Consider the following 13912-nt stretch of genomic DNA (forward strand, 5'->3'; position numbering starts at 1 on the left):
GTGGCCTAAATACCTGGTCCGGAGCGCATTCTGGCACAGTACGTGTTATATTTTGCCGTGTTAAAGGTGCTGCCCGCTGCTGTAGTGCCATGTAGTTGCACCTCACTGCCGACCAGCGCCATCTTGAGAGGCAAGTTGCAATGACATGACTGTACTTTTGGTTTTGTCTCGGGAGGAGATGACGTCAGAGATGTCCACTACTTCATCGGGAGGAGGAGGAGGAGAAGAAGGAGGAGTAAGGCTTGATTTGACGTGTGGAGTCCTCCCCCTGCCCCCTCCCTCCCAGTCAGGTGCTGCATGAGGAGGAAGAGGCTGCGTGACATTGAGCATCTCCACAAGTTGTGACGGAAAGACGGGGGAACGTCAAAGGAACATTCTGGAGTGGAGGAGACGACCAGCGCGGATGAAGCTTCCGCGCGGACACGCGTGGCGGTAATCCACGCCTCCCCCTTTCCTCGAGCTTCCTCGTCCCCTCGGCGGCATTCCCCCTCTCGCGTGACGACGATGACCTCCCCCCGCGCCTCCGCCGCTTCGCGCCGCAGCCCCACCGAGAAGAAGAAGCACGGGCCCCGGGTTCCACGCGCGCAGCAGGACGTGTCCCCCGCCAAGGCGCTGAGGTAACTGACCCCCTCCGCCCTCCCCGGAGCCCGGCATGGAGCTGTCCGAGGTCCGCTGTTCGAGCGCCAGCGAGGAGCTGTACACCATCAACAGGACGCCGAGCAGCAGCAGCGGCGGCGAAGGAGAAGGAGGGGACGGAGGAGGGGGGACCACCGACGGCACCGGCAGACCCAAGCGGCTGCTGTGGCAGAACGCGGTCCGACACATCACCGAGCAGCGCTTCATCCACGAGCAGGGCGGGGGAGGCGGCGCCGAGGATCCCTACGAGCCGCAGCAGGACGCCCGGAAACAGTCGGCGGGCCGGACGTCGCTGGGGGAGCGCCACAACAACGGCGGCACCAAGGTGTTCCCCGAGCGGGCCAGCAGCGACCTGGGCTTCCTGCAGATCGACTGCGCGCCCACCAACTCGGACTTCTTCCTCAACTGGGGCTACACCTACCGCGGCGTCATCCTGCCCACGCTGCGGAACGCCTTCAAGTCCCGCGACCTGGAGCGCCTGTACCAGCGCTACTTCCTGGGCCAGAGGCGCAAGTCCGTGGTGGTGATGAACATCCTGGACGTGGTGACCAAGATCACCCTGCTGGTGCTGCACCTCAGCATGGCCTCCTCGCCCATGGACCCGGTGAAGGGCGCGCTGCTGGGCTTCTTCGCCGGCATGGAGGTGGTCATCTGTGCCTTGGTGGCGGTCCGCAAGGAGACCACCTCGCACGGCTACCTGCAGTACAGCGGCGTGGTCACGTGGGTGGCCATGGCCACGCAGATCCTGGCGGCGGGTCTGGGCTACGGCCTGCTGGGGGACGGGGTGGGCTACGTCCTCTTCGCGCTCTTTGCCACCTACAGCATGCTGCCCCTCCCCCTCACCTGGGCCATCCTGGCCGGACTCTTCACCTCGGGACTCCACCTGCTGGTCCGCCTGCTGGTCTCCCACAATGCACCGCTCTCCACCAACCAGGTAAGTGCACACCTGCTTCCTCCATTCCTTCACTCTTTTTTTTTCCTCTTCTTGCCACCTATAGTTACCTACTCAGTGGCCAAGTGGTTAGAGCAGGGGTCACCAACCTTTTTCAATCAATCAATCAATCAATCAATCAATGTTTACTTATATAGCCCTAAATCACTAGTGTCTCAAAGGGCTGCACAAACCACTACGACATCCTCGGTAGGCCCACATAAGGGCAAGGAAAACTCACACCCAGTGGGACATCGGTGACAATAATGACCCAGTGGGACGTCGGTGACAATGATGACTATGAGAACCTTGGAGAGGAGGAAAGCAATGGATGTCGAGCGGGTCTAACATGATACTGTGAAAGTTCAATCCATAATGGATCCAACACAGTCGCGAGAGCCCAGTCCAAAGCGGATCCAACACAGCAGCGAGAGTCCCGTTCACAGCGGAGCCAGCAGGAAACCATCCCAAGCGGAGGCGGATCAGCAGCGCAGAGATGTCCCCAGCCGATACACAAGAGCTACTTCTTGGGTACTGATTAATGTGAAGGGCTACCAGTTTGATGCACACTTGAATAAATTGCCAGAAATAGCCAATTTGCTCAATTTACCTTTAATAAACACACACACATATATATGTATATATATATTAGAGATGCGCGGCTATGCAATTATATCATCCGCAACCGCATCACTAAAGTCGTCATCCACCCGAACCAACATTTCATCAAAGCCACACCCGCCCGCTTCCCGCCCGTTGTTATATATCTAATATAGTGAGGTTAGAAAGTGTAACTCCCTCCAAATAGCACAGACACAATGGCTTTCTTGAACTGATTTATTTGAAGGCTTCCTTTCCCTTCAAATTCACCGTGAAAACTGTAATAAATAAAGCACGTTACAAACGTAAAAATAATAACATGCACAGCATGTGGATCAAACGTTTTACCAAGTAAAATACCAACAAATGACAAATACCTCGTTGGCCATACCCGGAAGTAGCTTCCTTACATCCGTCGACAGACCAAACGAGACACTTCAAAATAAAAGTATGCCCACATACTGTTTCAAAGAGGGCTGCTCGTTTTTCGTATGTGGGTAACAACATTTAACTATTTATAATGGTTGATTTCTATAGGCTAGTAAGGTAAAGTGTTGTACCTGACACGTTTGGGCTACCTTGCTTCTGCAGCCTTCATCAGAGGTGTCACGTGATGTTAGCGTGACGTCTGTGACGTGATATATGGATTGTACCATCAAGAGTTGTCAGGTACAACACTTTACCTACTAGCCTATATAAATCAACCATTTATAATTACACGTCAGTAGGCTAAATGAACCTCTTCAACATAACATTTAACTAAGTATAATGCAGCGGCTGGCTACGGGGTGTTAGCCAATGACTTTGGCTGGGGGGCGGGACTTCCGGGAGAGATAGGGAAGTGATGTTATCGACAGGAAGTGAGAGTTTGCGTTGTCCCGGGAAAAGCGTTAGAGACATGAGAGCTGTTGTGGGGTTGTATTACATTTTGTGCAATAAAGACAAATGCAGAGGACAAATTTCACCACACCTGGTGTGTGTGTGACAATCATTGGTACTTTAACTTTAACTTTAACGCAGTCTGATAGTTTATATATCAATGATGAAATATTACCATTGCAACACATGCCAAGTTTACTAGTTTACTAAATTGCAATTTTAAATTTCCCGGGAGTTTCGTCTTGAACGGGACAAACGGTAGAAAATGGATGGATGGATGGATGATTGTCACACACACACACTAGGTGTGGTGAAATGAGTCCTCTGCATTTGACCCATCCCCTTGTTCAACCCCTGGGAGGTGAGGGGAGCAGTGAGCAGCAGCGGTGGCCGCGCCCGGGAATTTTTTTGGGTGATTTAACCCCCAATTCCAACCCTTGATGCTAACTGCCAAGCAGGGAGGTCATGAGTCCCATTTTTGTAGTCTTTTGTATGATTCGTCCTTCACAACCCACTGCTCTCAGAGCGGACACTCTAACCCAGTTGTTCTTAACCTTGTTGGAGGTACCGAACCCCATTAGTTACATATGCGCATTCACCGAACCCTTCTTAGTGAAAAATAAAATGTTTTTTTTTTAAATTCAAGACAAAGTTGTGCGTTTTTGGTAAGAATTTAGTATGGAGAACATATTCTCAGTAACAAAGACTTAATTTAAAGGTTTTTTGACACTTAGGGGAACATATACTAAGTAACAAAGACTTAATTTGGAATTAGTTGGTTAGGGTTAGAGGGTTAGGGTAATAATGAGGCCATGCCGAATAAGGCATTAATACTGTAAGTACTTAATGATGGCTAGTTAAGAGCCAACATGTTACTAATTTGCATGTTAATAAGCCACTAATTAATGGAGAATATGTTCCCATACTAAACTGTTTCCATGTTTTTTTTTACTGGTGCACAAAATGAACCGTGCATGAACATCACCTTATTCAGAAAACAGAACTAACACAGTGCATGAACTCACAACAAATTACACACCTGCAAATCAATGTGACTTCTGCTGTTGCCGTATCCAGAATAGGTAGAAGTTTTTATTGACACGATGAATCGGGTGTGTTTTGACCTCCGCCGAACCCCTGAAGCCGACTCACCGAACCCCTACGGTTCGATCGAACCCAGGTTAAGAACCACTGCTCTAACCACAAGGCCACTGAGCAGGTATATCTTTTTATCAATCGTCCTTCTCTAATCTCCTGCTGGTTCGGGTTCTGTTCAAAGTCCTTCAGCACCAGAAGCTGTCCACGTTGTAAAACACGCGCACGTAGGATTGATAGCAACTTTCCAATTCTTAAAGAAAATTTTGACGGATCAATCTTCTTGTTAAATTTGTGGCGGGTTTGGTCCGTTTTGCATGATAAAAAAGATCACAAATCATCCATTTTCTACCGCTTGTCCCTTACATATAGTCTATAATTAACAAAGACAAACCAAGATTACGTTGTGCCCAATATTAAACTAATGACACAATCATCTTGACTTTGAACACACTGCACACAAGTGAATGAAGTGCATACTTACTCAACAGCCATATATGTCACACTAAGAGTTGCCGTATGAACATACTTGCCAACCTTGAGACCTCGGAATTCGGAAGATGGGGAGGGGAAAGGTTGAGGTAGGGGGGCGGGGTTTGGTGGTGGCAGGGTTGCATATTGTAGCGTCTCGTAAGAGTTAGTGCTGCAAGGGATTTTGGGTATTTGTTCTGCTGTGTTTGTTGGGTTACAGTGCGGATGTTCTCCCGAAATGTGTTTGTCATTCGTGTTTGATGTGGGTTCACAGTGTGGCTAATAGTTGTAACAGCAATAACATTGTTTATACGACCACCCTCAGTGTGACCTGTATGGCTGTTGACCAAGTATGACTTGCATTCACTTATAGGTGACTGTTTGTATGGAGGAAAAGCGGACGTGATGACAGGTTGTAGAGGACGATAAAGGCAGTGCCTCAAAGGCACGCCCCCAATATTGGTATCCGGGTGGAAATCTGGAGAAATATGGGAGAATGGTTGCCCATGGAGATATTCGGGAGGGGCACTGAAATTCGGGAGTCTCCCGGAAAAATCGGGAAGGTTGGCAAGTATGCCTATGAATAGTGTCAACAAAGTCATAAATATGTGCCATATAGTCAAACCATACCAAACAACGACGACAAACACAGGAAAAATATTTGCACCGCAACACAACATAAACACTACAGAACATCCATCCATCCATTTCTACCGCTTATTCCCTTTTGGAGTTGTGGGGGGCGCTGGCGCCTATCTCAGCTACAATCGGGCGGAAGGCGAGTACACCCTAGACAAGTCGCCACCTCATCGCAGGGCCAACACAGATAGACAGACAACATTCACATTCAGAACAAACTCTCAGAATTCCCTGCAGCACCAACTCTTCCGGGGACGCTACAATATAAACAAACGCCATTGTTGGATCTACACCAGAGGTGTCCAAACATGTTCCAGCAAGGACCACATAGACAAAAATTTAAGGATGCGAGGGCCACTTTTATACATTTTGTGTATGAAAAATACTCCAACCAAAACAATGTAGGTGAACATATGCTGTGAAAAAAACTTTGACATATTAGCTTTGTGTTATAGATAGCAAAGCATTTAAATAATTAATGATTATTTTAATAATTGTTCTATTTGTATTTATGTTAACTGCGCTCGAAAGTAAGCTTGTATTTACTAATATTGCTATACCGTCAACTAAAACGCTTTTAAGAGCTTTAGTACACTCAAAAACATATCATGTCTCACTAGAAATTTGTTCACTTTTTCGTCATGACAGGACACACGGAAATCATCAAAGACCTTATACAGTAAGGTTGTCGGTCATTTTGGTTTTCAGGTCCCATTTTGGGGGGATTTGGTCGCGTTTAATTTTTCATAGTTTTTTTGTTTGAATTTGGGACCTGTTTAGTTTGTCTATAGCAGGGGTCACCAACGTGGTGCCCACGGGCACCAGGTCGCCCGTACGGATCAGATGAGTCGCCCTGGCCTGTTCTACAAATAGCTCAAATAGCAGCACTTACCAGTGAGCTGCCTCTATATTTTTAATTTTATTTATTTCCTAGCAAGCTGGTCTCGCTTTGCTTGACATTCTTAATTCTAAGAGAGACAAAACTCAAATAGAATTTGAAAATCCAAGAAAAATATTTTAAAGACTTGGTCTTCACTTGTTTAAATAAATTCATTTTTTTTTTTTCTTTGCTTCTTATAACTTTCAGAAAGACAATTTTAGAGAAAAAATACGACCTTAAAAAAGATTTTAGGATTTTTAACACATATACCTTTTTACCTTTTAAATTCTTTCCTCTTCTTTCCTGACAATTTAAATCAATGTTCAGGTAAATTTATTTTTTTATTGTAAAGAATAATAAATACATTTTATTTTAATTCTTCATTTTAACTCCTGTTTTTTCAAAAAGGAATATTTGTGAATATTTCTTCAAACTTATTATAAATAAAATAAAATAAAAATATCCTGGCAAATCTAGAAAATCTTTAGAATCACATTTAAATCTTATTTCAAAGTCTTTTGAATTTCTTTTAAAATGTTTATTCTGGAAAATCTAGAAGAAATAATGATTTGTCTTTGTTAGAAATATAGCTTGGTCCAATTTGTTATATATTCTAACAAAGTGCAGATTGGATTTTAACCTATTTAAAACATGTCATCAAAATTCTAAAATTAATCTTAATCAGGAAAAATTACTAATAATGTTCCATAAATAATTTTTTTAATTTTTTCAAAAAGATTCGAATTAGCTAGTTTTTCCCTTCTTTTTTTCGGTTGAATTTTGAATTTTAAAGAGTCGAAATTGAAGATAAACTATGTTTCAAAATTTAATTTTAATTTTTTTTCTGTTTTCTCCTCTTTTAAACCGTTCAATTAAGTGTTATTTTTATAATTTTTTCTCTACAAAAAACCTTCCGTAAAAGGAAAAAAAATGTACGACGGAATGACGGGATGGTTTCCTGCTGGCTCCGCTGTGAACGGGACTCTCGCTGCTGTGTTGGATCCGCTTTGGACTGGACTCTCGCGACTGTGTTGGATCCATTATGGATTGAACTTTCACAGTATCATGTTAGACCCGCTCGACATCCATTGCTTTCCTCCTCTCCAAGGTTCTCATAGTCATCATTGTCACCGACGTCCCACTGGGTCATTATTGTCACCGATGTCCCACTGGGTGTGAGTTTTCCTTGCCCTTATGTGGGCCTACCGAGGATGTCGTAGTGGTTTGTGCAGCCCTTTGAGACACTAGTGATTTAGGGCTGTATAAGTAAACATTGATTGATTGACAGAAATACCCGGCGTGGCGCAGTTGGGAGAGTGGTCGTGCCAGCAACCTGAGGGTTCCTGGTTCAATCCGCACATTCTACCAACTTCGTCACGTCTGCTGTGTCCTTAAGCAAAACACTTCACCCTTGCGCCTGATGGGTCGTGGTTAGGGCCTTGTATGGCAGCTCCCGACGTCAGTGTGTGAATGTGTGTGTGAATGGGTGAATGTAGAAATAGTGTCAAAGCGCTTTGAGTACCTTGAAGGTAGCAAAGAGCTATACAGGTATAACCCATTTACTTTCAATATGACCAATGTATCCTCTACTTCATGGGTGTCGAACTCTGGCCCGCGGGCCAAATTTGGCCCGCCGTGTGTTTTCATTTGGACCTTGAGGCCATATCTAATTAACATGAGAGCTGGCCCGCCGGTATTATACAGCGGCGGTGTCGCTGTTACACCGCTAATACTGATACTTGCTAAACCCCCTCCCCCGATTTTCCAAGGAGACTCCCAAATTTCAGTGCCCCTCACGAAAATCACAGGGGGCAACCATTCTCCCAAATTTCTCCCGATTCCCACCTGGACAACAATATTGGGGGCGTGCCTTAAAATCACTGCCTCAAGCGTCCTCTAAAACAGTGGTCCCCAACCACCAGGCCGCGGCGTGGCCCGATTGGTACTGGGCCGCAGAAGAATTTTTTATAAAAAAAAAAAAAAAAAACTTTTTTTTTTTAATTATTAAATAAACATAAAAAAGACAATATACACTTACAATTAGTGCAAAAACCACAAAAAACTCCCTTTTTCGTGACAAAAACGTCCTTTTTTTATGACAAAGAAGAAAAAAAAGAAAAAAAAGGACAGCCCCCCATCCCACACCCCCACCCCATACCCGGGCCGCGGGACAAATTATTAAGCGTTGACCGGTCAGCGGATACAAAAAGGTTGGGGACCACTGCTCTAAAACCTTTCGTCACGTCCGATTTTCCTACGTAGAAACAGCGTGCCGGCCTAGTCACATGATATATGTGGCTTTTACATACACACGCTAATGCAATGCAAGCTTGGTCAACAGCCATACAGGTCACACTGAGGGTGGCCGTACAGACAACTGTAAGACTGTTACAAATATGCGCCACACTGTGAAGTAACACTAAACGAGAATGACAAGCAAATTTTGGGAGAACATCCGCACTGTAACACAACATACACACAACAGAACAAATACACAGAAACCCTTGCAGCACTACCTCTTCCTGGACGCTACAGTATAAAAATGTATTATTAGCCTGTGGGAAAAGTTTATTTTGATATTTACCTGAGAAGGCTGCAAATAGAAAAGAGTCATTCAATTTCTATTTAAATTTGATTTGATATCCCATTGCTATTTTTAAATTATTAGTATTATTTGAAACTCGATTTTGCATGTCACTATAAAGTTATATAAGTCTCGCTTGTTCAATATTCAATGCAAAACTTGTTTGGGTCCCTATTTAAAGGTTAATTTGTTCAACTTTGGCCCGCGGCTTAGTTCAGTTTAAAATTTTGGCCCATTCCGTATTTGAGTTTGACACCCCTGCTCTACTTGGTATTGGATTGATACCCAAATTTGTGGTATCATCTAAAACTAATATTAAGTATCAAACAACAGAAGAATAAGTGATTGTTACATTTGAACAGAACATGTTAAAAGAGAAAATAAACAGATATTTACAGTAAATGAACAAGTATATTAATAATTTATTTTCTACCACTTTTCCTTAATAATTTGGAGAAAATAATAGAATGATAAATGACACAATATTTTACTGCATACGTCAGCAGCTAAATTAGGAGACTTTGTTTGTTTACTTACTACTAAAAGACAAGTTGGTCTAGTATGTTCACTATTTTATTTAAGGACAAACTTGCCATAAGAAACATATTTTTTAGATTTTTTGTTAAAATAAAGCCAATAATGACATTTTTTGTGGTCCCCTTTATTTAGAAAAGTACCGAAAAGTACCGAAATACCTTTGGTCCCGGCACCAAATAATTGGTATCGGGGACAACACTAATACACACACATACCGAGCACCCACTGGCAGAAATGTAGATCGGTGACTTTGCGCACACACTCACACACTCAGTCCTAAACTAGTTTTAGCGCCTCCCATTGGTGATGATATCCACCCCTTTTATGAATCATGCCTTTATTTTTAACCTGCAATGATTCAATCAGGTGGAATCCCTTTTTTTAATTTCACGCCTACTCCTGAAAAAAAAGTGCTGACATGAAGGTCAGATTGGAATTCACACTTCTGTCTGACGCATGATGAGAGGGTCAAAGGTCCCGGCTCAGGAAGTGGACGTGAGTTTAATGTTTTTAATGAGCTCTCGCACAGCCGTCATATACATCATTAAAACTGTCTTTCCCAATGGAAATCATATAAAAACAGACTGATCATTTTTTCCTCAGGATGGTGAAAGCTTTATTAACTGCACAAGCAATGTTGAAATCAACAATAAGAAGAAGCTTTTAGACATGTTAAAATGTATTCTTTGTGCAACTCTGACTCAGACTCATTAAGTTCCTGAATGACTAATAAGAACCATTTAGAAGTGATGTCATGTGACCATGCCAGGATATGACTTCCGCTTAATGTCAGTGTCAGGTATACGTTAGCACATTTCCAAAATCTATTTTTTACCATTAAAAGGGAACTGCACTTTTTTGGGGAATTTTGCCCATCGTTTACAATCATTATGAGAGACAAGAACACGTGTATTTTTTAAATCTATTTTTTTTAGATTTGTAATATGTTAAAAAAGGAAACATGCGGCTAATGAGAATTACCGTTGTAGCCTTCAAAGCCCTCTAAAACAACTTCAAAACCATCCATCAACATTTTATATACACACTGAAAGTCGATATATAATATAGTAAAGGACACGTTCATAACAATATGTATTAGGGGTGTAACGGTACACAAAAATTTAGGTTCAGTATGTACCTCGGTTTAGAGATCAAGGTTAGGTTCATTTTCGATACAGTAAGAAAACAACAAAATGTACATTTTTTGGTTATTTTTTTACCAAATTTGTAAACACTGGCTTTATCCTTTTAACATTGGGAACACTATAATAATTCTGCCCACGTTAATCAACATTAAACTGCCTCAAATTGTTGCTCGGATTAAATAGAATGACAAAACTTTTCTTCTACATATAAAAAGTGCAACATTAAACAGTTTTAAGTCAACTCAATCCATCCATCCATTTCCTACCGCTTATTCCCTTTGGGGTTGCAGGGGACGCTGGTGCCTTTCTCAGCTACAATCGGGCGCAAGGCGGGGTACACCCTGGACAAGTCAAGTCAACTCATCATGCTTAATTTATCACAACATTTGGGAAGCCTGTAGTTGATTTTTTGGATGTAAATTTTATGTACATTTTTTATCAACATGTGATAGAAGGGACCGTGCCATTCAAAGCTTTTCTGTCCGTAAAACACACACACACACACACACACACACACACACACACACACACACACACACACACACACACACACACACACACACACACACACACACACACAAACACACGCACACACACACACACACCGCAAAATGAGCTAACCTTACGCTAAAAGCTAATTAGCCTTCACCTCAAGCCAGAACTGCGAGCGAGCTGAGCTGCAGTTTAAGTTTCTAGAAGGTCAACGGGCTCATAGTGATGTTAGTCGTAGTTGACAGGGAGGTGTTTATTATCATTTGGGGAGAGTACGTTACCTTATGCTCACCTTCCTAACACCTATCTGCTCGACGCTGAAGCATTTACTACATGCGCTCTGACTACGCACTACCGATTGGCTGTTACCGCTACATATGTAACCAATCAGATGGTGGTGTGGGTGGGACAATGCTGGGTGCTGAGACAGAGGCAGAAGAAGCAAAGCAGCTTGTTAAAAGTTTAGCTTAGAAACTTGTTCAGTATACCCCCGTATCGAACCAAAACACCCGTACCGAAATAGTTCAATACAAATACACGTACCGTTACACCCCTAATATGTAATATATTCAATATTAATATAAGTTGAAAAGGATTTGCAAAATCAATGTCATCTGTTTTTATTTACGATTTACACTTGCCAACTTCACTTGCTTTGGGTTTTTTACTTTCTGAATGATGTTATCAAATATTCATTAATACCTAATCAAAGAGAAAAACAGTTGGAGTTTTTCTTAACTTTGTCTGTGTTTATGTGTGAAGTACATGTACTATCTTCCATGGAAACATACTTTGTATGATCACCTCCTTTTGGTCTGAAAGTCCAGTTTGGAGAAGTATTTCACCTTGGACATATAATCGTCCATATTGATTTTGATTGATTGATTGATTGAAACTCTTATTAGTAGATTGCACAGTACAGTAAATATTCAGTACAATTGACCACTAATTTGTAACACCCGAATAAGTTTTTCAACGTTAATCAATTCATATAATACATCCATCCATCCATCATCTTCCGCTTATCCGAGGTCGGGTCGCGGGGGCAACAGCCTAAGCAGGGAAACCCAGACTTCCCTCTCCCCAGCCACTTCGTCTAGCTCTTCCCGGGGGATCCCGAGGCGTTCCCAGGCCAGCCGGGAGACATAGTCTTCCCAACGTGTCCTGGGTCTTCCCCGTGGCCTCCTGCCGGTTGGACGTGCCCTAAACACCTCCCTAGGGAGGCGTTCGGGTGGCATCCTGACCAGATGCCCGAACCATCTCATCTGGCTCCTCTCGATGTGGAGGAGCAGCGGCTTTACTTTGAGTTCCTCCCGGATGGCAGAGCTTCTCACCCTATCTCTAAGGGAGAGCCCCGCCACACGGCGGAGGAAACTCATTTCGGCCGCTTGTACCCGTGATCTTATCCTTTCGGTCATGACCCAAAGCTCATGACCATAGGTGAGGATGGGAACGTAGATCGACCGGTAAATTGAGAGCTTTGCCTTCCGGCTCAGGTCCTTCTTCACCACAACGGACCGGTACAACGTCCGCATTACTGAAGACGCCGCACCGATCCGCCTGTCGATCTCACGATCCACTCTTCCCTCACTCATGAACAAGACTCCTAGGTACTTGAACTCCTCCACTTGGGGCAGGGTCTCCTCCCCAACCCGGAGATGGCATTCCACCCTTTTCCGGGCGAGAACCATGGACTCGGACTTGGAGGTGCTGATTCTCATTCCGGTCGCTTCACACTCGGCTGCGAACCGATCCAGCGAGAGCTGAAGATCCCGGTCAGATGAAGCCATCAGGACCACATTATCTGCAAAAAGCAGAGACCTAATCCTGCGGTTACCAAACCGGAACCCCTCAATGCCTTGACTGCGCCTAGAAATTCTGTCCATAAAAGTTATGAACAGAATCGGTGACAAAGGACAGCCTTGGCGGAGTCCAACCCTCACTGGAAACGTGTCCGACTTACTGCCGGCAATGCGGACCAAGCTCTGGCACTGATCATACAGGGAACGGACCGCCACAATAAGACAGTCCGATACCCCATACTCTCTGAGCACTCCCCACAGGACTTCCCAAGGGACACGGTCGAATGCCTTCTCCAAGTCCACAAAGCACATGTAGACTGGTTGGGCAAACTCCCATGCACCCTCAAGAACCCTGCCAAGAGTATAGAGCTGGTCCACAGTTCCACGACCAGGACGAAAACCACACTGTTCCTCCTGAATCCGAGGCTCGACTCTCCGACGTAGCCTCCTCTCCAGTACACCTGAATAAACCTTACCGGGAAGGCTGAGGAGTGTGATCCCACGATTGTTGGAACACACCCTCCGGTGCCCCTTCTTAAAGAGAGGAACCACCACCCCGGTCTGCCAATCCAGAGGTACCGCCCCCGATGTCCACGCGATGCTGCAAAGTCTTGTCAACCAAGACAGCCCCACAGCATCTAGAGCCTTAAGGAACTCCGGGCGGATCTCGTCCACCCCTGGGGCCTTGCCACCGAGGAGCTTTTTAACTACCTCAGCGACCTCAGCCCCAGAAATAGGAGAGAAATAGGAGATATAATACATATAATCGTCGATTCATTCATTCATTTATTAACTCATTACAGCATTAAAACATTGTTTTTGCATTTGACCAAAAACACACAAACACTGGCTTCCTCGCCAGGCAAGGCACATTTTTTTATAGAGCACAATTCAAAAATCAAATAAAAAATACAATCATCATATAAATAAACACTATTTAAATTACATTCTGAGTGTAAATCAAATAATTTCAGTTGTCATATGCACAATTAGATTAAAGTGTTTTCAGTCCCGATTTGGGCATTGCAACGTTGACGCCTGTCTCACATCTTCAGAAAGACTATTCCAGATTTTAGAAGCATAGATTTCGAACGCAGCCTCACCATGTTTGATCCTGACTGTAGCACCAGCATACTTACATAAAGTGGCAAGAAATACTTCAATAGTGAAGAAAAGCTAACTATGTACTGGGACAAAAAAATACTCCATATTTTCTACTGC

General features: G+C 44.0%; 1 protein-coding gene across 2 annotated transcripts in view; it reads left to right on the forward strand.

The window, feature by feature from the left end:
* Positions 1-301: 301 nt before the first annotated feature.
* adcy8 (adenylate cyclase 8 (brain)) overlaps positions 302-13912 on the forward strand; it is a 176530-nt gene continuing 162919 nt past the window's right edge. For both annotated transcript variants that reach the window (XM_061920711.1, XM_061920712.1), the window contains exon 1: positions 302-1570. In XM_061920711.1, coding sequence (XP_061776695.1) covers positions 653-1570 — 918 coding nt within the window. In that variant the 5' untranslated portion in view covers positions 302-652. The remainder of the gene's footprint in view (positions 1571-13912) is intronic.

Source organism: Nerophis ophidion, linkage group LG14 (genome assembly GCF_033978795.1).
Source record: "Nerophis ophidion isolate RoL-2023_Sa linkage group LG14, RoL_Noph_v1.0, whole genome shotgun sequence".
NCBI classification, from domain to species: Eukaryota; Metazoa; Chordata; class Actinopteri; order Syngnathiformes; family Syngnathidae; genus Nerophis; species Nerophis ophidion.